This window comes from Myxocyprinus asiaticus, chromosome 40 (assembly GCF_019703515.2).
Source record: "Myxocyprinus asiaticus isolate MX2 ecotype Aquarium Trade chromosome 40, UBuf_Myxa_2, whole genome shotgun sequence".
Taxonomy (NCBI): domain Eukaryota; kingdom Metazoa; phylum Chordata; class Actinopteri; order Cypriniformes; family Catostomidae; genus Myxocyprinus; species Myxocyprinus asiaticus.
This window is the reverse complement of record NC_059383.1, coordinates 9,057,363-9,083,384: the sequence shown is the minus strand read 5'-3', so window position 1 is coordinate 9,083,384 and position 26,022 is coordinate 9,057,363. Positions and strand designations below refer to the sequence as shown.

Genomic DNA, 26,022 nt, shown 5'->3' with positions numbered 1-26,022 from the left:
CTGGCAGAGTAATTCAATTGATAGACGTTCACTCAGACAGTCTATCTATCACCATTTATTAACAGACTGCTGGTCCTGGGAGATTTTTGGAGATGAGTATATTAGCACTGGCACACACAATACACATGACAGAGATTGACTGTGCAGGGAGGAGAATTTATAATAAAAGAAATACTTAAATATTGATCTGTTTCTCACCCATACATATCATATCACTTCTGAAGACAAGGATTAAACCACTGGACAAAAACTGGAATATGCGATCAGCCTCCATAGCATGCCGCACTTGCTCCAATGTTTACCTCTCACGGTATAGCCAAAAGATGGATCTGTTACGTACAACAGTGGAAAAAGAAACCTTAACCGTGCCAGCTGGCCCAGATCGGCACAGAACGGTTTTGCGATGAGAACTGTTTGGCCCGATGGTGGAAAAGCGGCTAATGATATTGGGATGGAAAACAGGATTTTCTGCTAAATCCATGACAATCATTTAGATGCTCTAATTACTATTGTCATAATATGTTTGTATATCTATAATCTCAGTTATATATCTGCACACTCTCAGTTTACTCAATGTCTTTGCGTTAAACTGCAGTTATTAGAATGTGTTGAATTTTACTCCAATAAACTGAAGTTAGTTATAGACCTTCATTCTGGCATTGTAAAATGCAGTTAATCAACTGTATTTAAGGACAGTAAGTGTCGTGAAACATAGTAATATTCTGTTTTTGTTATTTAACTGTATATTAATTATACTGTTGAAAATTAATGTATGATTAGATAATAAGTGAATAACATCTTAAATGTTGCGGCTTCTGAAGACTTCAAATACAGCGCCCAAGTATGGACCACATTTATGAGGTTTATTTATTTATTCATTGTAATTTTTAAGTCAGTCCATTTTAAGTTGTATTATATGAAAAAGAATGGCCAGGATATTCTTAAAAAAATCCCCCCTTTGTAAACGACAGAAAAGAGAAAGGGTTTGGAACTATGCGAGGGAGTATAAATAATTATATACGTAATTTTATATATATGTATGTTTAACTGTTGCGATAAAATTACGATTTATTATGTTTTCATTAAACATGTCTTTATAAAAAAGCAATGATGAAAATTATGAAACGCCTTAAGAGAAATATTCACATTAGTTCAATAATATCTAAATTATACATGCCTATTAATTATACATTCACATCTGATACTCGATTTCCATTTGCTTCTAATTGCGAACATGTGTACATTTAGCTTCTGTGCAACCTTTGATCCTGGAAAATCCTGGAGTTTGGTTGCTTGACCCTGTTCAACTTCGTAGCTTTGGCTTTGCTATTTGCATGGCTTGCAAAAATGTTGTTGATCGAGAGAGAGAGAGAGAGAGAGAGAGAGAGAGAGAGAGAGAGAGAGAGAGCGTGTCTCGGCTTGCCCTCGAGGTTGATTAATGGCTTTGTGTACGATGAGGAAGAGAGAGAAATATTTCTATGACAGTATTCCATGACAATGTTTAAAGGCCAGAGTCAAAAAGGATTAAATTTTTCCCCTCTCTTCTTAGAGCAGTATTTCTCAATTGTTTTTGTCTTAGATATCCCCACATTTCCATCACAGTGGCCTTTTAAACTCTTATAATAATGGATATCAATTAGCATTGAATATTAAATTGGAGATTATTACAATGATTGTGTTTTAAACTACAAACAATTGATACTGCAAGTGAAAAACATCCTCACCAATTAGTGTCCTCACTAACAATCAGTTTGAGAAATATAATGTTGAAATCTATATACACACAGCTGAAGTCAGAAGTTTACATACACCTTAGCCAAATACATAAAAACATTCCCTGTCTTAGGTCAGTTAGGATCACTACTTTAGTATTATTCTGACATTTCACATTTTTAAAATAGAGAGAATTATTTATTTCAGCTTTTATTTCTTTCATCACATTCCCAGTGGGTCAGAAGTTTACATACACTTTGTTAGTATTTGGTAGGATTGCCTTTAAAGTTTTTTAACTTGGGTCAAATGTTTTGGATAGCCTTCCACAAGCTTCTCACAATAAGTTGCTGGAATTTTGGCCCATTCCTCCAGACAGAACTGGTGTAACTGAGTCAGGTTTGTAGGCCTCCTTGCTCACACACACTTTTTCAGTTCTGCCCACAAATTTTCTATCAGATTGAGGTCAGGGCTTTATGATAGCCACTCCAATACCTTGACTTTGTTGTCCTAAAGCCATTTTGCCACAAATTTGGAGGTATGTTTGGGGTCATTGTCCATTTGGAAGACCGATTTGTGGCCGAGCTTTAACTTCCTGGCTGAAGTCTTGAGATGTTGCTTCAATATATCCACATCATTTTCCTTCCTCATGATGCCATCTATTTTGTGAAGTGCACCAGTCCCTCCTGCAGCAAAGCACCCCCATAACATGATGCTGCCACCCCCATGCTTCACGGTTGGGATGGTGTTTTTCGGCTTGCAAGCCTCACCCTTTTATACTCCAAACATAATGGTCATTATGGCCAAACAGTTCAATTTTTGTTTCATTAGGACACCAGAGGACATTTCTCCAAAAAGTAAGATCTTTGTCCCCATGTGCACTTACAAACTGTAGTCTGGCTTTTTATGGCGATTTTGGAGCAGTGGCTTCTTTCTTGCTGCGCAGCCTCTCAGGTTATGTCGATATAGGACTCGATTTACTGTGGATATAGATACTTGTCTACCTGTTTCCTCCAGCATCTTCACAAGGTCCTTTGCTGTTGTTCTGGAATTGATCTCTAGGAGACAGAATGCATCTCCTTCCTGAGCAGTGTGATGGCTATTGTTTGTACAGATGAACGTGGTACTTTCAGGCGTTTGGAAATTGCACCCAAGGATGAACCAAACTTGTGGAGGTCCAGAGTTTTGTTTCTGAGGTCTTGGCTGATTTCTTTTGATTTTCCCATTATGTCAAGCAAAGAGGCACTGAGTTTGAAGGTAGGCCTTAAAATACATCCACAGGTACAACTCCAATTCAGTACACTTCCTATCGGAAACTAATTGGCTAACTGTCTAAAGGCTTGACATCATTTTCAGGAATTTTCCAAGCTGCTTAAAGCCACAGTTAACTTAGTGTATGTAAACTTCTGACCCACTGGAATTGTGATATAGTCAATTAAAAGTGAAACAATCTGTCTGTAAACAATTGTTGGAAAAATTACTTGTGTCATGCACAAAGTAGATGTCCTAAACGACTTGCCAAAACTATAGTTTGCTAATATTAAATCTGTGGAGTGGTTAAAAAATTGGTTTTAATGACTTCAACCTAAGAATCAGAATCAGCTTTATTGCCAAGTATGCTTAAACATACAAGGAATTTGTCTTGGTGACAGGAGCTTCCAGTGTACAACAATACAAAAACAATATAAAAACAGCAGCAAGACATAGATAATAATAAAAAATAAAAAATAATTATACAGATACGTACATACATACGCATACATACACACATACACATATGTAGTCTATCATAAATCTAATACAAATCTGTTATCTGTTATGTACAGTGCAAAATACAAATGTTATGTACAGTGCAATTTTGTTTTGTTTTTTTGTTTGTTTTTTCCCCAGAGGAACGAAATGGCAGAAGAGGTTGGATGTGTTGGATAAATATAAAAAAGACTAAACTGTGTACTGCACATAGTTATTGCTCAATGGGGCAATTTAACTGTTCATGAGATGGATAGCCTGAGGGAAAAAACTGTTCCTGTGCCTGACAGTTCTGGTGCTCAGAGCTCTGAAGCGTCGGCCAGAAGGCAAAAGTTCAAAAATGTAATGGGCAGGGTGAGTGGGGTCCAGAGTGATTTTTCCAGCCTTTTTCCTTACTCTGGAAGTGTATAGTTCTTGAAGGGGGGACAGGGGGCAACCAATAATCCTCTCAGCAGTCCGAACTGTCCTTTGTAGTCTTCTGATGTCTGATTTCATAGCTGAACCAAACCAGGCAGTTATTGAAGTGCAGAGGACAGACTCAGTGTCTGCTGAGTAGAACTGTATCAGCAGCGCCTGTGGCAGGTTGAACTTCCTCAGCTGGCGAAGGAAGTACAACCTCTGCTGGGCCTTTTTCACAATGGAGTCAATGTGTCTCCCACTTCAGGTCCTGTGAGATGGTAGTGCCCAGGAACCTGAATGACTCCACTGCTGCCACAGTGCTGTTTAGAATGGTGAGGGGGGTCAGTATTGGGGTGTTCCTCCTAAAGTCCACAATCATCTCCACCGTTCTGAGCGTGTTCAGCTCAAGGTTGTTTTGACTGCACCAGACAACCAGCTGTTCAACCTCCCTTCTGTATGCAGACACATCATTATCTCGGATGAGGCCGATGACAGTGGTGTCGTCTGCAAACTTCAGGAGCTTGACAGAGGGGTCCTTGGCGATACAGTCACTGGTGAAGAGGGAGAAGAGTAGTGGGGAGAGCACACATCCCTGGGGGGCACCAATGCTGATTGTATATCCTTTATAAATGGAAAAGGATATAAAAAGATTTCCAAAGCCTTGAAAATGCCAGTCAGTACTGTTCAATCACTTATTAAGAAGTGGAAAATCCGGGGATCTCTTGATACCAAGCCAAGGTCAGGTAGACCAAGAAAGATTTCATCCACAACTGCCAGAATTGTTCTGGATACAAAGAAAAACCCACAGGTAACCTCAGGAGAAACACAGGCTGCTCTGGAAAAAGACGGTGTGGTTGTTTCAAGGAGCACAATACGACGATACTTAAACAAAAATTAGCTGCATGGTCAAGTTGCCAGAAAGATGCCTTTACTGCACCAATGCCACAAACAAGCCCGGTTACAATATGCCCGACAACACCTTGACATGCCTCACAGCTTCTGGCACACTGTAATTTGGAGTGACGAGACCAAAATAGAGCTTTATGGTCACAACCATAAGCGCTATGTTTGGAGAGGGGTCAACAAGGCCTATAGTGAAAAGAATACCATCCCCACTATGAAGCATGGTGGTGGCTCACTGATGTTTTGGGGGTGTGTGAGCTCTAAAAGCACAGACTTTCCAGCACGACAATGACCCTAAGCACAAGGCCAAGTTGACCCCCCAGTGGTTACAGCAAAAAAAAGGTGAAGGTTCTGGAGTGGCCATCACAGTCTCCTGACCTTAATATCATCAAGCCACTCTGGGGAGATCTCAAACGTGCGGTTCATGCAAGACGACCAAAGACTTTGCATGACCTGGAGGCATTTTGCCAAGACGAATGGGCAGCTATACCACCTGCAAGAATTTGTGGCCTCATAGACAACTATTACAAAAGACTGCACGCTGTCTACACAGTTTTAAGAACTAAGGGTATGCAGACTTTTGAACAGGGGTCATTTCATTTTTTTCCATTGTTACCATGTTTTGTTTTATGATTGTGCCATTCTGTTATAACCTACAGTTGAATATGAATCCCATAAGAAATAAATAAATGTGTTTTGCCTGCTCATTCATGTTTTCTTTAGAAATGATACATATACTACCAATTTTCCAAGGGTATGCAAACTTTTGAGCATAACTGTATATTTGTACAGTATAAAGACACACAGTAAACACACATACTGTACACACATATACCATATATTATATATATATATATATATATATATATATATATATATATATATATATATATATATATACACACACACACACACACACACACACACACACACCCGGTCAAAAGTTTTGAAACACTTACTCATTATTATAATTGTTTTCACATTTTAGAATAATAATAAAGTCATCAAAACTATGGAATAACATAAATGGAACTATGGGAATTATGTTGTGACTAAACAAAATCCAAAACAAATCAAAACTGTGTTATATTTTAGCATCTTCAAAGTACTCACCCTTTGCCTAGAATTTGCAGACATGTACTCTTGACATTTTCTCAGCCAACTTCTTGAGGTATCACCCTGGGATGCTTTTTAAACAGTATTGAAGGAGTTCCCATCTATGTTGGGCACTTATTGGCTGCTTTTCTTTATTATTTGGTCCAAGTCATCAATTTCAAAAAAAAATTTTTTTAATTACATTTTAGTTTTATAATGAAATAAATTAATATGGTAGCACAATTATATTTTTGTCTACAAAACTAATTTCACACATTTAAGCATACGCCTTCAGATCAAAAGATTTTAAGATCATGAGAAACATTTTCAAAACTTTTGACCGGTAGTGTGTGTGTGTGTGTGATATATATATATATATATATATATATATATATATATATATATATATATAAAATCACACACACACACACACACACACATATACATATATATTTTATATATTTATATATATATATATATATATATATATATATATATATATATATATACACACACACACACACACACACACACACACACGTTTCGCTACAAGTGTCAATCACACACATAGACCTAAAAAGTATACTGTTATCTTTATTTGCGAAGCACATAAAAATGGCACCGTTAGAACGCATTCATGCTGAAGACCCACTTAAAAGTAAGGAAAAAAAAACATTCTCGTAAATGTAAATGAGTGTAAATGCCAACATCATCATATATGTCGAAAGGATTGAAGCCTGTCAACCAAAACATGAGCTCATTGATGTCATTAAATGAGTCTGCTTTTTTTATTCCATCCGTTACTCCTGGTCGGAGGCTGCCGTAAATATTTAGTTTATACGTAGGGTTACGTCCTACATCAATTTAATGGTGCAACGCTCAAATATTTAGTAGAATGTAAATTGTGACTTAGTGCCCATTTATGCCACAACTAGGCTAAGTTGTAACGTACGTATAGCTGGTGCAACCGGCCCCTGATGTTTATTTAGCTATTTATTTTATTCTTTATTTAAATGGTCAGCAACTGACTGATACTAAACAGTACTACTGATGTTTATTTAGCTATTTATTTTATTTTTATTTATTCTTTATTTTAAAGGTCAGCCATTGACTGATACTAAACAGTACTGATGTTAATTAAGCTATTTATTTTATTTTTATTTATTCTTTATTTTAAATGGTCAGCATTTGACTGATACTAAACATACAGTACTGATTTTTATTTAGCTATTTATTGTATTTTTATTCTTTATTTAAATGTTCAGCAATTTGACATACTAAACAAAGTACTGATTTTTATTTTATTTTATTTATTCTTTATTTAAATGGTCAGCAATAGACTTATACTAACAGTACTGATGTTTATTTAGCTATTTATTGTATTTTAATTTATTCTTTATTTTCTCAGTGTTCATTTCTAGAATTTGTTGACAATGTATAATAATAATGTCAAATGTTCTTTGATAAAAATATTTAAGAAAGCAGCCTTCTGAGTACCTTTGCATAGTCATATCGGTGCAAAATCGGTGAAAAATCCACATAGAAAAGGTCTGTTTTCATTCCAGCTCAAAAATTGGCTATATCAGGAATCAGTGAATTTTCCCTCTCTAAAATCGGTATGTCTCAAAAATCCCATATCGGTCAGGCTCTAGATTTCATACAAAGGTGTACACTATAGTCTTCAAAGACAAAGGACAACTGGCTCTAACAAGGACAGAAAGAGATGTGGAAGGCCAGATGTACAACTAAACAAGAGGATAAGTACATCAGAGTCTCTAGTTTGAGAAATAGACGCCTCAAATATCCTCAGCTGACAGCTTTATTGAATTCTACCCACTCAACACCAGTTTCATGTACAACAGTAAAGAGAAGACTCAGGGGTGCAGGTCTTATGGGAGGAATTGCAAAGAAAAAGCCACTTTTGAAACAGAAGAGTGGGCAAAGAAACACAGACATTGGACAACAGATAATTGGAAAAGAGTGTTATGGATCTTAACCCCATTGAGCTTTTGTGAGATCAGCTAGACTGTACGGTGTGTGAGAAGTGCCCAACAAGACAGCCACATCTATGGCAAATGCTGCAGGAAGCCCGAGTATCTGGACAAACTGACAGCTAGAATGCCAAGGATCTGCAAAGATGTCATTGGAGGACTTTTTGATGAGAACTCTGAAGTATTTTTTTTTTTTTTTGGTAATAATTTTTCATGTTATTAATGTCCTGACTATACATTGTGATCAGCTGAATGCCACTTTGGTGAATACAAGTACCAATTTCTTTCCATAAAAGCAAAATCTGTACATTATTCCAAACTTTTGGCCACCAGTGTAAGTTCTTTTATAAAATTATAAGCATCACATTTCTGCCTTTAAACCCTCCAAAGATTGGCCCCATTCACTTCCATTGTAAGTGCCTCACCATAACTTTGATTTTGTTTGTTTTTTAAATCAACATTATGGCACAAATTCTATCTAAATTAAAATTCTTGTATTAAACCCCAGCTATTCATTTAAAGTACTCCCAGGTTGGGAATCACTTAGCCTAAACGCAAGCACAAGCATGTTTATTTCACAGGAATTATTCCTCCGTTTCACATGGCACACTTTTCTTATGCCATGAAACAACAGAATGTTATCTTGTAACGGTAGGTTGAGAGTGAGAGAGGGCCGAGTACTGAGCCATGGGGCACACCGGTTAAAAGCAGACCTCAGAAGTCATGCCTCTCAACTGTACATATGTTGGCAGGAAATTGAGAGAATCTGAGGGATGTGTTGGTTTTCATAATTTCCGTTCACATATTAAACCCCAAAGCCAACCAAGACAATAACTGATGTAATGCACTGAAATGAAACACAGATCATATCTAGTCTGATGCAACGGTCTGCCCTTTTGACCTGGCAGCATGTTGCTTACATTGAAAACTAACAGCAAGAGTGTAAAATTTTCCAAGATGTCCTATCAGTAATAAAAATGCTGTCTTCTTTAAAGCAAACATGGAAATAAATAATTACTCCATTCCAAATACATATTCCAACAAATAAAAACCAGAATAGCCAAAGCTATCCACCGGTTCATGATTCCACATTTTACCATTATGTTTAAAAAATAAAAAAATAAAATAAAAAAAAGTTTATTAACTAGATATTTAACATTTCTGAAGAAATTATGAGTAGTGCTCACCCATACAAAACTCACTGCAAGTCAAAGAGCCCACCCCAAAGTCTCCAAGATATTGTGGCCCCTAGATATGACTCGGGTTCCTCCTTGCAAATATGTTTTTTTTTTTTTTTTGTTTGGTTGTTTTTGCTTTTATCATTCACCAGGTGAAAATCATTAGTCAGATTTTCTGCTATAACCAGAAACACAATAGTACAGCTCTCCTCAACAAGCCACACAATTTGATGTACTCTATGAATCACATCCATAGCACAAATGATGCAGAACAAGTTACCCAACAAGGTTGCCTTAGCAAACACCACTAATATCATACAAATTGGAAAACAATTTAAACTGACCTCAGCATAGTCAGAGAACCTTCTCTGAGAATATTGTCTGCATTCATCTTGTTAATGGATTTCCAAAAAAGGCAAAGCAATGAGTGAGATTCATTGAATTCAAGTTCTTGAAAACATGGGGATGAGGTGGCCATTATTCATGTTTGACCGTGTCACAGAAGATTGAAGAAAACATCTGCTCAGTATGAAAATGCTCCAAATATGCCCCCAACTAAAATGGCCTAAAATAGGCCACAGATAGTGGGCCATGATGCAGGTTTGATCCAGCCTGCAATGTGCCCTGATCCCATTACCTCTTTATCTAAGAACATTCACAACACAAAACCATTTTTGACAACGAATGCCGAACTGCAAACAAGTGCATTTTCAGCAATGCTGCAGGGGAGAACTGCTCAGTCAGTAAAGAGCAGAGAGCCAATCATAACAGTGGGCGTATACTGTCAAGTATTTAAGGAGAAGCAGCACCAAAACTGAGCGTTTCTGACAGAGGGTCAGAATGAGGGTAGAAAATTATCATTTTTTACAAATATATGACTTTTTTTTTTTTTTTGGCAAAAAATTTACTAATATAATAAGTGAACAAGGAACATATTGAAATAATAAAAAGAAAAAAGGCATGGCATGACCCCTTTAAGACCAACTTTTGCCAAGGTGGAGCAACAGTTTAAAGATAATACTGCTGAGCAAATTATTGAAAGTTAGCCATGTTTATAGCTAGCTACCTGAAGAAAATAACACATATGGTTTAACCCTCTGGGATCGACGGACACAGTGGTGCGTCATGCTGGATTTTTTCCTCATAACAGCGGAAACAACTTAAAATACTAAATTTTTGGGCATACAGATAAGTGTAAGACATCATTAGAGACTATAAAGGGTCTACTTTTATTTGTGTACACTCACAATAACAACAAAACCTTGTGCTTTTGTAAAATAAAGAAAATAAACTGGGTGCGCTTTCAGCCGTCTCTGTCTCCGCGAGCATCTTTCTGAAACACGTCACAAAAATTAACTGAACTCCGCAAATATTTATCACACAAACATGAAACATGTCTAAAGAAAGCTTTAAATGTCTACTTTTAAATAAAACAATTAAAATTTAAAATAAATATTCTCCTGCAATGTAATCTGTATGAAACAAAGCGATGTACAGTTTCTCCTGGCTCAGCTCATTATCGCTAATTTGATCCCACCCACGTGCAGAGGGCGCTATTCATACGGTAATGTGCCGAGGCGATAAATGCAAATGGTAAACGCCCCCCAACACTGCCTTAAAAACATCAAGTTCATCACCAGGTTCATTCACTTTCCTGCGCGTTTGGAAGATGAGGAAGGGAGGAAGAGTTCACATTTTCCTCAGAAGAAGAGGGGAAATCCGACGATGAACGTATGAAGAGCGACTTGATCCAGCCAAGGATACAATTTCGGATAAGTAAATCTTTACTTACATTAGTTGACATGCCATTTTATATAAACATGTACATATTTTACTAGTTGGACTATTTCCAGAATATTGAAATTTAAAATATGTCCTAATAGGCAATTTAGTTACATTTAAATGTTGTTTCGGCTAAAGCAGGTATTTAAATTGTATGCTGTATGATATAAAAATAATATGAATGTTTAGATTATATTTTAACTAGTGTTTATGCTGCCTCATTATCATCAACAAAGCTTGTGCTTGCAAATATCTGTTCAGGTGTAAATGTGTCAAATGTGCTGTAAATATGCCCATATTAGACAATCAGCATATTAGAATGATTTCTGAAGGATCATGTGACACTGAAGACTGCAGTAATGATGCTGAAAATACAGCTTTGATCACAGGAATAAATGGCATTTTACAATATATTCAAATAGAAAAGTTATTTTAAATTGTAAAAATTTCACAATATCAATGTTTTTGCTGTATTTTGGATCAAATAAATGCAGCCTTGGTGAGCAGAAGAGACTTCTTTTAAAAACATTTTAAAAATTTTAATGATCTAAAACTTTTAAACAGTAGTGTAGGTCTAAAGTTTTTAAGTCTTTATGTAAAGAAAATGTATAGTCAGATTACTTCTTTTAACTTAAACTTGATATTGTAAATAAGCTACAAACAATACATTCAATCATTAAGTCTCCTCACATTCATTCTCTCTCAGGGGAGGGGTCTTCGTCTCCTCAGGTGTGAATCACATGATCATCCACACCTCCTCGCATATGGCCTTTCTAACACTAAAAGTGTCTTACAAAAGTTAAATGACTATATTGTTTTGTATGAATGAGTGATCAGGATGGTTTTCACATCATTTTGTAGCAAAAACTCTAGGCTACAAGATCCAGTTCTCAAAAGTCTTGTGAACAAATGTTTAGTATGTGTTATATGGCCTTATTTCAGTGACTTAAAATTTTTGTTTTTTTCAAAAACCACGCATAAACGTTATTTTCTCAAAAATACAAACATGCACATACATGTTGCTCACATATTATTGTAGCCCAGTTTGTGCTGAATACAGTGTTATCAAACTTTAGCCATTAATATGTTTTTAAGCAACTGAAAAAAGCACAAATGTCAAGGTATGTCAAAACTTCTCCAGGGCCCAAAACACCCTCAGACCCCAGAGGTACAGCCATTTGAATGTAACTCTATCGCCTCCTTGAGAACTGGGGTTTGTTATGGCCAGTTTGATTACCGCCACAGGCACTTTGAAAACACAATAAGTATTTACATTGGGGCTACACCCTTGCAATGCATTGGCCAGTCTTTCAAATCAGCACATTCGTACTTGCATGACATGTTTCTGTCCCAGCATTCAGAAAACAATCATCGACAAAAACAAGAAATTGTCACAAAATTTACATCAGAATGATGAGTACATTAGCATATGACTGCCCGCATTTGCATTTAACACCTATTCTGCAAAATGACAATGGCATTGAGACTCATTTCACATGCAAAGAGGTTGGCCAATCATAACAGAGGTTATTTACAAATAGATGTCTTAAAGGCACAGTAGCCACCTGTTTAATTCAAAGTGCCAGTTAGAGATAGAAAATGGTCACGTAAAAAGAAACTATGGCTGTTTTTGGTGGAAGAAACATTAAAATTATAATTGACTTCGGGGGAAAAAAGTGTAGAGCAAAAATGAAGTGGGGCACCTACAGTGAATTAGGCCAACTCTGTCTGGGTAGAAGCCCATCGTGATCTCCGTCTGCAGTGGACAGGCTGTTGAGTTGAGTCCTGTTGTGTGTGCTGTTACAGTTGACTGACGGCAGATCTGCACTGGAGTTTACAACCACACTGTTCCTCTTCTCCACTGCTAAACGAAAAGCAGATAAGTTGATATTTTAATGTAGTTAATAGAATACACTAACATAAATTCTCAAGCCTCCACAGTGTTCATTTTTACAGTTTATTTCTTTTTTTTTCCGGTCATTTGAAGAGAACGTCCATAAAATGTATTTTGTCATGTAATTTTTAGTCCATTGTACTCTGACTGAAATAGCATACAGTATACATTTATTCGACGAAAACATGGTTTTATTTTGCGATGTGTATCAAACTTTACCAAAGTTTTATTAAAAAAAATTATTTCTTTTTTTTTTTTTTTTTTTAAGTATCATACATATATGTGCACAATTTATCAAAAAAAGAATATACAACATGTGAGGAATGCTGCTTTAAAAGCTTGAGCTCCTGAAACAATCGCACTAGAATGAGTGCTGGTATAATTAAGTATTAGTTTAAAAGTTACTATTCTTCATGCTTTACAGACTGTTCACAATACTCTGATTATAAAACTGTTTATTATATTGCATTCAGTGTGGTGCATTGCAACGGCAGCAACAACATATTTCCATTGTGAGTAATACATTCTGACTGGCACGTAACTTTGGGTGAACCATCCCTAACACTTGGCCTGTGGATAAATCATTGTCTGGTAGGTTTTGGTGATTTGTGTTTCCTTGAATTGCGGCTTGTATTTCGTCAAGTTTTACTGTTGCTGACTCATGTCTTCAGATAATAAGGGAAAAAAACAATGGCGTCTAATCCTGGTGAACTATTAAAGTTATTCGTCACATGCCCTTCAGGGGTTGGAAGCTAAATGTTTTTACAGTAGTTGCGAGCAGGATGGCGTCTGGTGGAAGCCGTACAAACTTGAAATTATTTTTATAATTGGTGTTTGTAGCACAAATATGATGTATAGATGATTTATAGACCTAGAACTGAAAAGCCGCCCTTTGCACTACCGCACAGTCATGAAGGACAGAATGTAAATTTTTTGTTTGAATTGAAGCCTATTTTAAAGATCATTAACATGTATTACACTCTATTGCTATTTTCATAATATTTAGGCACATTTTCCCCCCGAAATCTTCATTACTGCAATTTGTCCATCCATTTTTACATATGTTTGAATTTTCATTATTCTCCTATGATGATTCTCATTAGATCCTTTCTGTAATGCAATAATTTTTTGACCACATTTCTATTAAAAACATTACTGTAATACCATCACAAAAAAAATTTAATAATAAAACAGCATAAATTAAAGGCAGTAAAACAAATACTATCATAATGTAGAAATACACTATTTAATTATCTTTACAGTAATGAGAATTATATTTTTGATTAATATATATCTTATGCTACATACAAAATTAAATGTTTTAATGAATATCGCGTTCTGTCTTTGCAATACCATTGCATGTGATGGCAACCACTTTAAAGCTTAAAAAAAAGGACCCTAACGAATAATTTGGGTTGTTTCTCACCAAAAGCTACTCTATGCCTTCAGAATACTTGTAATATGATGCACAAGTCACATGGACTACTTTTAATCCTCATGTACTGTTCAGTCATTTTTGACAGAAATCAATTTTGTTTCTTCAATAAAACTGGTTTCTTTTATCAGACGGGTAATAGACTTGGTGACTTTTCGTCCATCTGATATCTGAACACATACAAAGAGATTGGAGTTGATTCGACCAGTCTAAGTGGTAGGGGAAATTTTTTTTTTTTTTACACTTATACTGTTCTCGGTCAAAAGTGACCGCCATAGGAAATGAAGGGGAAACAATACAAATTTAAGATTTTTTTTTTTATTTATTTTATTTATTTTATTATATAAAATCTAAAAAACAGCCACAATGCAGAAAATGAAGTTGTGAAACTGCAAAACACACACAAGTTCAAGGTCATATAGGTAAATAAAAACATAAGGTCTAAATATCCAAAATGCACAACTTTAGTGTTTTTACATGATTTAATTAGGAGTTGTTACATTTCTTTCATAACAATAAAAAAAAATTGTAAAAAAAAAAAAACACGTTTATTGTTTCCGGTCACTTTTGACCGGGAACAACTGGAACGTGATTTAATGATGAACAGTTCATAAGGGTTCAGATACTTTGGGTCCTTTTTAAAGCTTTAAAGTGAGTCGCTCTCAACTGCCATTATATTAAATAGATAGGCCGTGATATTCTTTAAAATATCTCCTTCTGTGCGACATGAACAACATCAGAGTAAATTATGACAGAAATTTTATTTTCAGGTGAACTATTCCTTTAATAATTATCAATTGAAGTATTTTAAAATAAAGCATTTGCTGGTGTACCTCTGTCTTTCTCTGTGAATATGGGGGTGTGGAAGAGTGTGAGGGGTCTCTCGCTGCAGGACGGGGCTTTGCTGTCTGCACTCCTCCTCCTGGGCAGGTTGAGCAGGGAGTTGCCCTGTCCTCCTCCAGACACCGGCATGTCTTTGAAGATCTGCACAGTGAAAAGACACTTCAAATCAGCATGGAGCTGGGGTGTCTCTACAAAAATAGTCCAGACTGAAAAGGCTGCTACTGTTTTTAGTATCTGGTCATAGGAATCCTGAAAGAACGTTAGAGGATAGCTCCTCCAAAAATTAAAATTCTGTCACGATTTACTCACCCTATCACTCCAAACTTATATGACTTTCTTTCCACCGTGGAACCCAAATAAAAAAAGCTCTCTTTAAACTTCAGAAAGCATCAGTAAAGTACAATATGACTCGTGTGATATATAAAAGACTTCTGAAGCAGTGGTACATGTGTAACAAACAGACCGAAAACAAAATTAGCTGAAAAATGTTCTCTCTGTTCTAGTTCTCAAATCTCATTAACATTTGTTTTTATTCAAATATGTTGCATGATGGCGCATAGCACCAGGGGCCTGTACCATGAAGCACGTTGAACAAACTTGATTGGTACCATGATGCTGCTCATCAACTCAGGCTTTGATACTGAGTTTAAGATTGGTTCACATGTGCGTGCACATGAATGAGTGACATTTGCAGCGAACAGCTAATCACGTGAAACACGGAGAGAAAGAGTACAGATTCACTTCCCGGCGGGATTTACCTTGCCGCTAAAGGCCAGTCATTATGAATATATGAAGAATTTAAATACATTTAAACAGCACAACAAGAGATTGTTATAAAAATGTGAATAATTAAAACTCATTAACACTGCACAAGATCTTACCATGAAATCATGAAGAATTAAAACTCATGATTTACACAGCACAAAGGGTCACTGTCCAATTATGAAGAAACAAGTGAGCACTCGGAATACTGTATCTGTTTGCAATAACTGGCATGCAATAATTAGACATATTTTTATTTTAAGACATATTTTGTGTAGGGTACAACGGTGTTAAAGGCACCCTTTAATTAAATTCTGCTTTTTTTCTGGTCACAAAATGTTTCAAGGTCGAAAAAAAGTATTTATTTATTTTTTTATATTGATGGAGCAACATCATTTGTGTGAAAAGAAATAATAACGGAAGGTTATTTCGATTAAAATTCAGTAAAAAAAAAAAAAAGGGTGGTGAGGGAGCCTTTTACCCCTCACTTGGGGTAAAAGGCCCCTAGGGGGTTTAAAGTGATATTGTGTAGATACTGGGGCAACAGTTATAGGGCAAAAATTTTCAACTAATGCAAATCATTTTGAGACAGCAAGATGCTTTTTTGAATAACACATTAAGATGATGCTTACTCAAAATAACTACTTCAGAAAAAAGCCAAATATTTCCTGTTATTTTCAAACACATTTGGCATTTTATTACATCTCAAGTATTCTATAAACAAACTCATCTCTATTATGATTGGATGAGTCAATGTGAGCCCACTTTGAACATTTTTCATAACAAATCTATTCACCCACTTAAGAAAATCAGTGTGTTTAATAGGGGCCTTTAGCCCCTGCAACAAGGGGGCTTTTTACCCCAAATACAATCCTTCCACTTATTGGACAGTTATTGAAAAATGTTTGATTTAATGACCTTAAACAAAACTGAAAATGATAAATAAGTATTTTGTCTCAGAAAAAATGTTAATTTCAGGCATTTTCATTAGCTACATAAATTTGCAACGTTTTAAAAATATATATATAAAAAAAACAGATTGAATTGCCTAAAAATCAACCTATAGACACCACACGCAAGGATCTCATGGACCAGGAAAATTTTGCAGTTCATAGTGACAAACAGGTTTTTAGGAAAGTACTGTGGTAGTTTTTGATGCTATTTAGTGTTTTGGGAGAAAATCAATTTTACCCCATTGTACCCAACTGCTTATATTGAACTTCACATGAAATCTGATTCATAATCAATTTTTCTATAGCCATCTTGTGGAGTGTTTAATTTTTAATCTTTTAAAATTGATCATTATTGGCAGGTATTATATTTACTCATACTAGCTCTTTTATAGAAAGCCTAATATTATATTTATGTTTATATTTTCAGAGCTATTTTATGGCGAGTAATTAAATGAAAGACAATTATAGTGTATTTAAATAAAATAAAATAAAAGATCTGCCAAAAATGTATATTTAGACTCTCCAATAAATAATTTATCATGAAGAGTTGGATTTTGTGTTTTTTTTTTTTTTTTCTGTAAAGTTCACTTTAAGAGACACGGGGGAGTGACTTCATTTCGTCAGAGATGTCACAAATCACAGCTGACTGGTTCAGCATATGTTAGCGATTTGTTACCCAGAACAAATCCTGCTATGAACAGGTTAGCCATGGAGCGCAAGTTGTAAAGGCTGACCCACTTTCATGGTACCTAAAACCCAGGGTTGATGCAAACTAAACTAAAAATTGCCTGGCTGGCCACTGAAACAGGATTCATTGTACAGGCTCCAGGTTTGACGTCAATAAGGTTAAAAATCATTGATCTCACAACTGAGTTTGACTAGTGAGCTACAATGCAAAAAAAAAAAAAAAAGAGAAAAGAAAAAAAAATCACCAAGTATAGGTCTTATTTTTCTCCATTGGGTAAGAAAAATAAATATTTTCCCTTTTAATCAAGTTTTTTAGTTTTTCTCTTTCATAATTTAAAAAAAAAAAAAAAAAAAAACATTCTGGTAATAAGCATATTTGTAACAAAACTTTGCTAGATTTCTCTGAAAACAAGATAAAATACCTTTTTATCTGTCATTTTGCTTCTTAATGTATCTTTTTTAAAAGCATTTAAATATTTGTACTGGACAACAATACAAAAATACTACTCAGTAAGAAAATAAAATGTTTTTGCAGTGAAAGGAACACAGTGAACATTTTCAGTGCATAATATCTTAAATTTTGTCAGCTTTCTCACACAAATCTCTCATATGGCTTCAGAAAGCATGGAATATAGTCTGTGCCTATTTTTAAGATTTACACATTTTTATTTCATAACAAAATTTCAGCAAATTTAACTGAATTTATCTTTAAGAATGTTTTATTCAATTATAATTGTGTTAAATATTTCTCAATTCAATTTTATGGAATTTTATTATGAAATTAAAATGCTTAACTCTTAAAAAAAAAGGCTAATATATATATATATATAATGTAGCAAACACTAATAAATCCATATTTCAGTAACACTTTACAATGAGGTTCAATTCGTTAACATTAGTTCATGTATTAAGTATTATGATCAAACAATACATTTTTTTTTACAACATTTATTAATCTTTGTTAATGTTAGTTAATAGAAACACAATTGTTCATTGTTAGTTCATGTTAGAGTGCATTAACTAATGTTAACAAACACAACTTTTGATTTAAAAAATGTATTAGTATATTTTGAAATTAACATTAACTGTGATTAACAAATGCTGTAAAAGTATCATCATTGTTAGTTCATGTAAACTAATGTTGTTAAATAATGTTAACAAATGGAAACTTATTGTGAAGTTTTACCCATATTTCCCTATTGTCTTCTCTTAATCTCAAGCGGGGGGAGCGGCAATGTGTCAAGTGATGCATATGTCAGGTTAAAGGACGCCTTTGAGACTATTTGCATATTGCCATGGTGACCCACTCTAAGCCTCTTTACCTTTAAGTCCCGCTAGCATTGAAGTTACCTGTTACAGCAAACATGGGCTGAGCGAGCCCCTTAAAGAGGCAAACTGAATCAAAACAAAGGATGTACTCATTCCAATCCATTCACACTTCTGTGTGAGCAAAACCACTCGTAAAACACCATTAGGGTAAATGTGGTCAGGAACAGTTACACATAATGAGCCATTTATCTATTATACTGTAACTCTTGAACGTAGACGGGGTGCGATGAAAAGATGATAAACCTATATACTTACATGCCTCCTTGATTTGGGTATACATGGGTGTCTCGGGCATTTTCATGTCTCAGGGATTGATTTTTAATAAAACAAACAGATTTCAACTTTTTTTCTTTTTTGTTACATGAAGAACACACTAATAAACTGTTTTTTACCAGACCTTCATCATTTCATTTTGGCACTTTTCAAATGCCTTATATGTACAGATTGTGTTGTTTTAGGCTTGTCCCAGACCCAGACTTTCAATATTAAACTGTAAAAAAGAATCCATGTTTATAAGAATAATAATCTAAACAAAGAGTGATATAAACATAAACCATTTCAATATTTAATGTGTGAAAATGATTTCTATCAATCTTTAAAAATGACGACTGTCCCACAGTTGTGGCGTCAATTCCAACACACCAAACAATTTTGCCACTAATAATGTGTTTGGAATTACATGAGGTTGCATACATGATGACAAAATTGTATTTTTTTGTTTTGTCGGTTGAACTAACCCCTTTGAGTAAACATACCCGTTCATGATTTTCGATGAGGATTTCTACAACTATGTTCTGGAACTTGATGTCCATGATGGCGGCCACTGTCTCCTCCTGGGGTCTCAAGAGTGTTGGGCCGAACACGACTCCGAGGTTAGCGACCGTCATCAGATTCTGCTGGTGGTGATTGGCCACACTGGAGAGAGAGAGAGAGAAACACTTTTGAATTCATCTTATTGTTATTCCTCAGACATTCAGGTGAGAGGTTTTCCAAAACTTCTAACATATTAAACCTCTGCAATCCATTCAGCACAAACCGCTCAATGTACACGCTTCGTTTAAACTTTGCTTTTAAAATAATTTCAGTTTATCGACCTAAGATGTGCTATCTTTAATCAATCAGCTACACCATCTCTTTCTAATTACAGTACAGTAAATATTGCTACATTTTCTGTTGCTTCTTAAATTCATTTGCATACTCTGGTTGTTTGGCAGCTCACTGCGGCAAATTAACATAAAATCACACTCAAATGTCCCTAGAGTGAGGATTTGATGAGCAAATTAAACAAACGATGCAAACGATGACTCATTGTCGACAGAATCACAATGAATTGTGCCAAACTGCTGCTCTACGTACGAGCTGAATAAGCAATAGAGTTGCCAAACCATCAGTCTGGTTTACGATTATTCCTTGTATCTGTCAAACAGCATATAGGTAATAATTCATTATCAAGCATTTATTAGCTCAACACTGATTATTCGTGGCTGTCAGAATCTAAAAGCTCTTGAGCAACTGGTTGTGACTAAAGAAATTCATTCGAATCTCACACTACAAAATCTTTTTCAAACATGTACTGAAGGCAACCTGTGAGTTTGCACTCGAGCATTCAAAACCAGCGTGTCAGCGTTGTAGGTGATGTTGTTCATATCTTTTACTTTGATACATTTGTTCCATGCCATGTTTGTTCCTGTTTCCTTGTCATGTGATCTTGTCATGTGTTTCCCATGTTCTTGTGTCTTGTCCCCATTGGTTCATTGTTTCATTGGGTTGTTAGCAGTCTCATTATCTTGTTTAGAGTCCTAAATGTTCATTGGATTTCATTGTCATGTCTTCTCCCTAGTCCAAGTATTTAACCCTCATGTTTGCCATTGTCCATGGTCGAGTATTGTTGGTTCTATAGTCAAGCCAAGTTTAGTTAAGTAAAGTTCATGTTTATGTTTTGTTCACATTTAAAGTGAGGGTTCTTGGATATCACTTTTGTAAATAAACTGCACTTGGGATCATCGCACTTCATTGTCATCGTCTCTGCGTCTACCTTGTTGCCAGCCAACGTTACAGAATACTCGACCCACCAAGGTGAACCCAGCGATTCAGTTACTTCACCTATGCCAGGAAAAATTTTCCATTGAGGAATATGTTGATAATTTTTGTGCTCTAGCCTGCAGGGTCAATTTTAATGAGATTGCCTTCAAGGACTACTTTCGCTTTGGACTGAATGAGCCAATCTCTTCCCTGATGCCAGGTGGTCAGACACAGCCTGGTTCAGTATATCGACCATGTCCTACTAATATATGGTTCATCGTTCACTGTGGGGGAGGTGGACGCCAAGCCAGAGTTCCACGTCATGGCCGCCGAGCTTGCGCCACCTTCTGCCCCGGAGCCTGAGCCTGCTCCATGCCAGGTCACAGCCGCTCCGGAGCCTGCTCCATGCCAGGTCACATCCGCGCCGAAGAGACTGCTCCATGCCATGACACAGCCAAGCTTCAGTCTGCTCCATTCAATGTCTCAGGCTCACCTCTGGTCAACAAGCCAATGCCCAAGCCTGCCACGTTCAACGAGCCAATGCCCACATCTGCCACGGCCAAACGAACCAGCGTTGCAAGCCTCATCTGTCCCAGAGCCAGCGTTGCAAACCTCGTCCGTTCCAGAGCCATGTCTCACTGGGCTATTTGAGTTGGAATTGGTTCCCATCCTTGTGCCCACCCTGAGTTCTCCTGATCAGCCGGTTCCCCCCAAGCCACCGGTTCGATCCTCACCCTCTGAGATATCCCAGACACGGAGTACTTTCGAACCTCTGACTCCGCCTAGACCCTCCGAGCCCTGGACTCCGCCTTGGCCTGTTGATCCCTCTACATCACCTCGGCTCTACGTTCCCTCGGCTCCACCGCGGTCCTTCAGCCTATTGGCTTTACCGGGGTCCCTCGTCCCTCCAGCTCCTCCTTGGTCTGTCGGTCACCTGGCTCCACCTTGGCTCTCCGATCCTCTGGCTACACCTCATCTCTCCGATCCTTCAGCTCCACCGGGGACCTCCATCCCTACAGCTCCGCCTTGGTCCTCAGCCCCATAGGCTCCGCCTCAGTCGTCCGATCCCCCCAGCTCCGCCTTACTCCTCCGAACCTCCAGCGCCGCCTTGGTTCTCCCTGCCTCCAGCTCCACCCTGGCCCTTTCAGTCTTCAGCTACTCTCTGGGTATCCAGTTCTCCATGGTTTCGCCCCTCGAGCCTCTCATGGTTCCACCCCCCACAGGCTCCACCCTGGTCTCATGCTTCACACCATGCTTTCACCAGACCATGCCCCACACCTTGTTTCACCATGTTTCCATGTCTTGCCACGTAACCACATCAAGTCACCACGCCCATCTACCTTGTTGCCAGCCAATGTTACACAGTGCTTGAATAAAAGAGTATTAGTAAATAAAGAAAGTGGGATACTGAAGTTCAACATCCTCTAATCAGTGTTATTATCATTAACAATAACAAAGAAAATCGAAAGCATTTTTGTTAATGCAAATAAAATAAAAAAAAAACATATTTGGAGAAACTGAAACTAAACAAATGTACAGATTCATGACTCAAAAAATAAGTAAAAATAAAATTCACCACAAATTAATTTTAGTTTTTGTCATAGAGTCAAAAATAACGAACACTAAAATGAATTTAACTAAAACTCCTTAAAGAACGTAATAACCCTGCATGACACACTGCAACAAACGCTTCCAGCGTAGCCAGTGTCATTGATAATAATAGGAAAGATATGCTTTTGATTCGTTGGACGCTCGCATCCGGTGTACGCAAGGTGTATTGCCATATCAGAGACTATTTAGGAGAGACAGGCCACTTCTATTAAAATGAATAGGACAAATTGGAACGCCCAGCCAAGGAGCTCTGAGCGCCCAACGGTCAACGGATGTAGTAAGGAAGTCCTGCCTTACAGGTAAAAGAGCCAATCGCCTTTAGATACAGACATTGCCTGTCAATCAACTTAAGAACGTGCATGCGCATTAGCTATACAAGCCAGGAAAATTGCATTTCTTTAACGTAATCTGAGGTAAAGAAGCACAATTTATGATACCAGTATTGTCAGATTTTATTGCTGATTTGGAATATGTTATTTGATTGTAATCCTGACCAACCGTATTTGAGATTTTAGTTTTTCTCCATTCAAATAGATAGGAGCTGCACTGACATGACTGGAAATAGCCTCCCGAGAGTGTTCCAAATATGGCCTGACTTGCTAGAGAGACTTTGGCCACATCCACACTAATGGTTTGGTTTGGTCAGGAAATTCTGTTTTCAATTTCCTAACAACATGGGTTTTCAAAGTATGCAGAAAAGGAGAGCGTTTTCAAAACACTCCATTTTCAGTGAAGGAAAACACATTTCAGTGTGGATGAGAGGCATAAACATAGTGAAATCAAAATAGTGATTAAACAAAAACATATTAGTGTGGATGTGGACTACTGCTCTTTTCTGTAGTTAGAACTCTTTTGCACTTATCTGTTTTGCAAGAAACTATTTTACTCAGGCGTTTCCCTAACACTCCAAAATAGTACTTGATTCATGAGCTTCATTGAGGGCAGACTCCATAGACGACGGTTGAGGTGTCAAATTAGACTGGCAGAGAAGAAATTGGAGATGGGAATGGGGAGGGAAAGAAAGAGCAGGTGGATGAAAACAAACAGCTCTTTTCAGCAGGCCAAACACAAAAAGGAAGTTAGAGCTTTTATTGTCATCAAAAGGGTAGAGTTTTTTTACAATGCCAATCCTCTAAGGCCTGTGGCGCCACAGTTTTTGTAACACAGTAAAACAGGGCGTCAGCGCTGCAACTTACTTTGCCAAGTGTTTCATTAGAAGTTCTAGCATCTGCCGATTCTTCTCCGGGAGACGGTGCACAATGGCGTGGATCTCCTCCACCCTCGCCTCAGGATTGTCCAGTTCTGGGAAGAAGATAGGAACATAAAGTGAGTGATAGTGGAAGTAAATAAAACACCTTTATATAAAGAAGCAAAATTGTGTTTGTTAAAAAGATTTGTTTACAGAGAGTATATGTTGAGTTTCTTTTTCTGAGTTTTGTTTCTTTTGGTCGAATTTTAGGAGTGAATGCACTTAGCTGCATAGAAGCTATAGGATGCACCCTTGCTCCCTATTTAGTGAATGACTTAACCTCCAGTGTGCTGTCTGTCTGCACTGGTCTCAGAACAGTTAGAAATGCACCTTATTTTCATCCTAACTCCATATAAAGCCTCTGAAATCAACATTTTTCAGCTTTTGGATGCACCCTTTGATTCTCAATGTGAAAATGCTCAGTAAATATTTAGGAATGCATTTACTAATGTTAATTAATAGAACCATATTGTACAGTGAAAACAAAATACAGTACAACAAAATGTATATTAAAATGAAGCGAAATGACCCACAGATGTGTTCAAAATAACTAACATGTTTTTTTCAACTTTTGATGGAATAATGTCCCATTTTCCACATATGTGGACATCATCATCATCATCATATTTATCAGCGCGCTGATGCGCGAAAAATGAATGGATTTTTTAAAGTGGCATATCAAACAAAACCAGAGACACTACTCTTTATAACCAAACAAGTTTTTTTTCCAGAGGCACTTTTGTTCATACTGCGCCTGTAGTAGTGCTTCACGGAAATCTATGTCATGCTGTTGTGTCACGTGATGCGGTGCGCCAGAAATTTAACCCTTAAATGACGTAGAGTGTACAGTCTTGTTAACAGTATTCAGTCAGTTTTAATTCATTTAAATAATGTGTTGTGTATAGCAAAGCCAAAACACAATGTCCACACATGTGGAGGCAGCGTCGCACAAGGTTAAACAAGAAAAAAAAACAATGGGTTAAGAAAAAATAAACACAGCAAATATCATATTCTTGAAAATTCTTAAACTTAAAACAAGATAAAGTATATAATTTTTAGTCATACTGCACTGGCAGATTTTTTTTTTTTTCACTTGTTTATACTTAAATGTAAAAGGTCGCTAAAGAAAGACAAAATACACATATTAAATATTCTCTTGAAAACAACTAACACAATTTTGCTTCTCAATTACATTTAATCTGTTTTAAATACTGTATGTTTTGATATTTTTACTGGGAAACAAGACAAAACTGATGAAGAAAATTATTTTGCTGCAGTGTCTACCAAGGACCTCTAAGGTGTATACACAAATGATATTGTACATTTGCCCAAAATACATTCATTTTCAAGATCGTAATCTCTGAATACAAGTTTAAATATCTTATGCAGTGTTGCTTCTTAAGTACTTTTATCTTCTTTTAAGGGTTTTTAAGATATGTTTACTAGTGCCTGACTGATATATCGGTTGGCCGATATTTTACCGATATGAAAACTTTTTTTCAGAACATATAATGCAGAAAACAATACTTAAGAATTGGTGTCATAGCATAGTTTGTCCAGCAGAGCACGCTCCGACTCTGAGCTGACGGTGGTTCTGCAGACAGGGCGGAGATAAACGGTGTGGATTTGAGCGGTCTCTTTTCCTTAAATTGCTAACTAGTTTGTGAAATACATACTGGAAAGTGAATAAAAAAAAAATTACCCCATCATTTTATATAACTAATATAACATTAACCCTGTCCCTGACAACCATGTCACTCATGTCTGTTTGCTGTTATCCAGCTATAGTTTGTCAGTGCAGTCAGTAACGCAGCAGATTGAAAGGTAAACATCAGAGCATCTTTTTGCAGCTCAGCAGACAACAGTGTGGTGGTGGATTGTGTCTGTTGAGTGTTGATTTCATGCCTCGCTGTTGCCTAGTTGGTGAGAAGCAATGCTGGAAAGTAAAATAAAGTCCATCTTTTACTCTCCGTAACAATGAGCTTACAGCTAACTAGCTAACCACGTAGCTACTTTCATTGTTGTCAGCCGAGTGGAAGCTAATGTGTAAACATGTATTCACCAAACTGTTTTGTTCAGGATTCACAGTTTGGTACCCCATTCAACCAAACAATAACAGTCGTTGCATTTACAAAATGTAATATTTAAAAGTCTGGTTTTCCAGACATTAAAATTGGATACGTAATAAAAGTAGATTTATTAAATAGTATATTTGCCGTGTAAATAATAATATATAGGAACTGTATCTAAAATAAACGAGGGGTGATAAATACTAATACAACAGGCTGGAAAAAAATTAATTTATTCATTTTAATATCCTATATATATATATATATATATATATATATTGAATGTGTTGAAACTTGACACCGGGTGACACACCCTGAAAACGGCACTGTTAGATCAGATTCATGCTGAAGAGCCACTTAA

At 36.5% G+C, this 26,022-nt stretch overlaps 1 protein-coding gene across 4 annotated transcripts in view; it reads right to left on the bottom strand.

Annotated features, from left to right (window-relative positions):
• LOC127430411 (rho GTPase-activating protein 26-like) overlaps positions 1-26,022 on the bottom strand; it is a 180,252-nt gene that overhangs the window by 17,989 nt on the left and 136,241 nt on the right. For 3 of the 4 annotated variants that reach the window (XM_051680149.1, XM_051680148.1, XM_051680146.1), the window contains exons 17-20: positions 23,540-23,645; positions 19,466-19,625; positions 14,970-15,120; positions 12,515-12,671 (exon numbers count right to left, since the gene is read on the bottom strand). In XM_051680149.1, coding sequence (XP_051536109.1) covers positions 12,515-12,671; positions 14,970-15,120; positions 19,466-19,625; positions 23,540-23,645 — 574 coding nt within the window. The remainder of the gene's footprint in view (positions 1-12,514; positions 12,672-14,969; positions 15,121-19,465; positions 19,626-23,539; positions 23,646-26,022) is intronic. The other variant, XM_051680147.1, reaches the window with a different exon arrangement.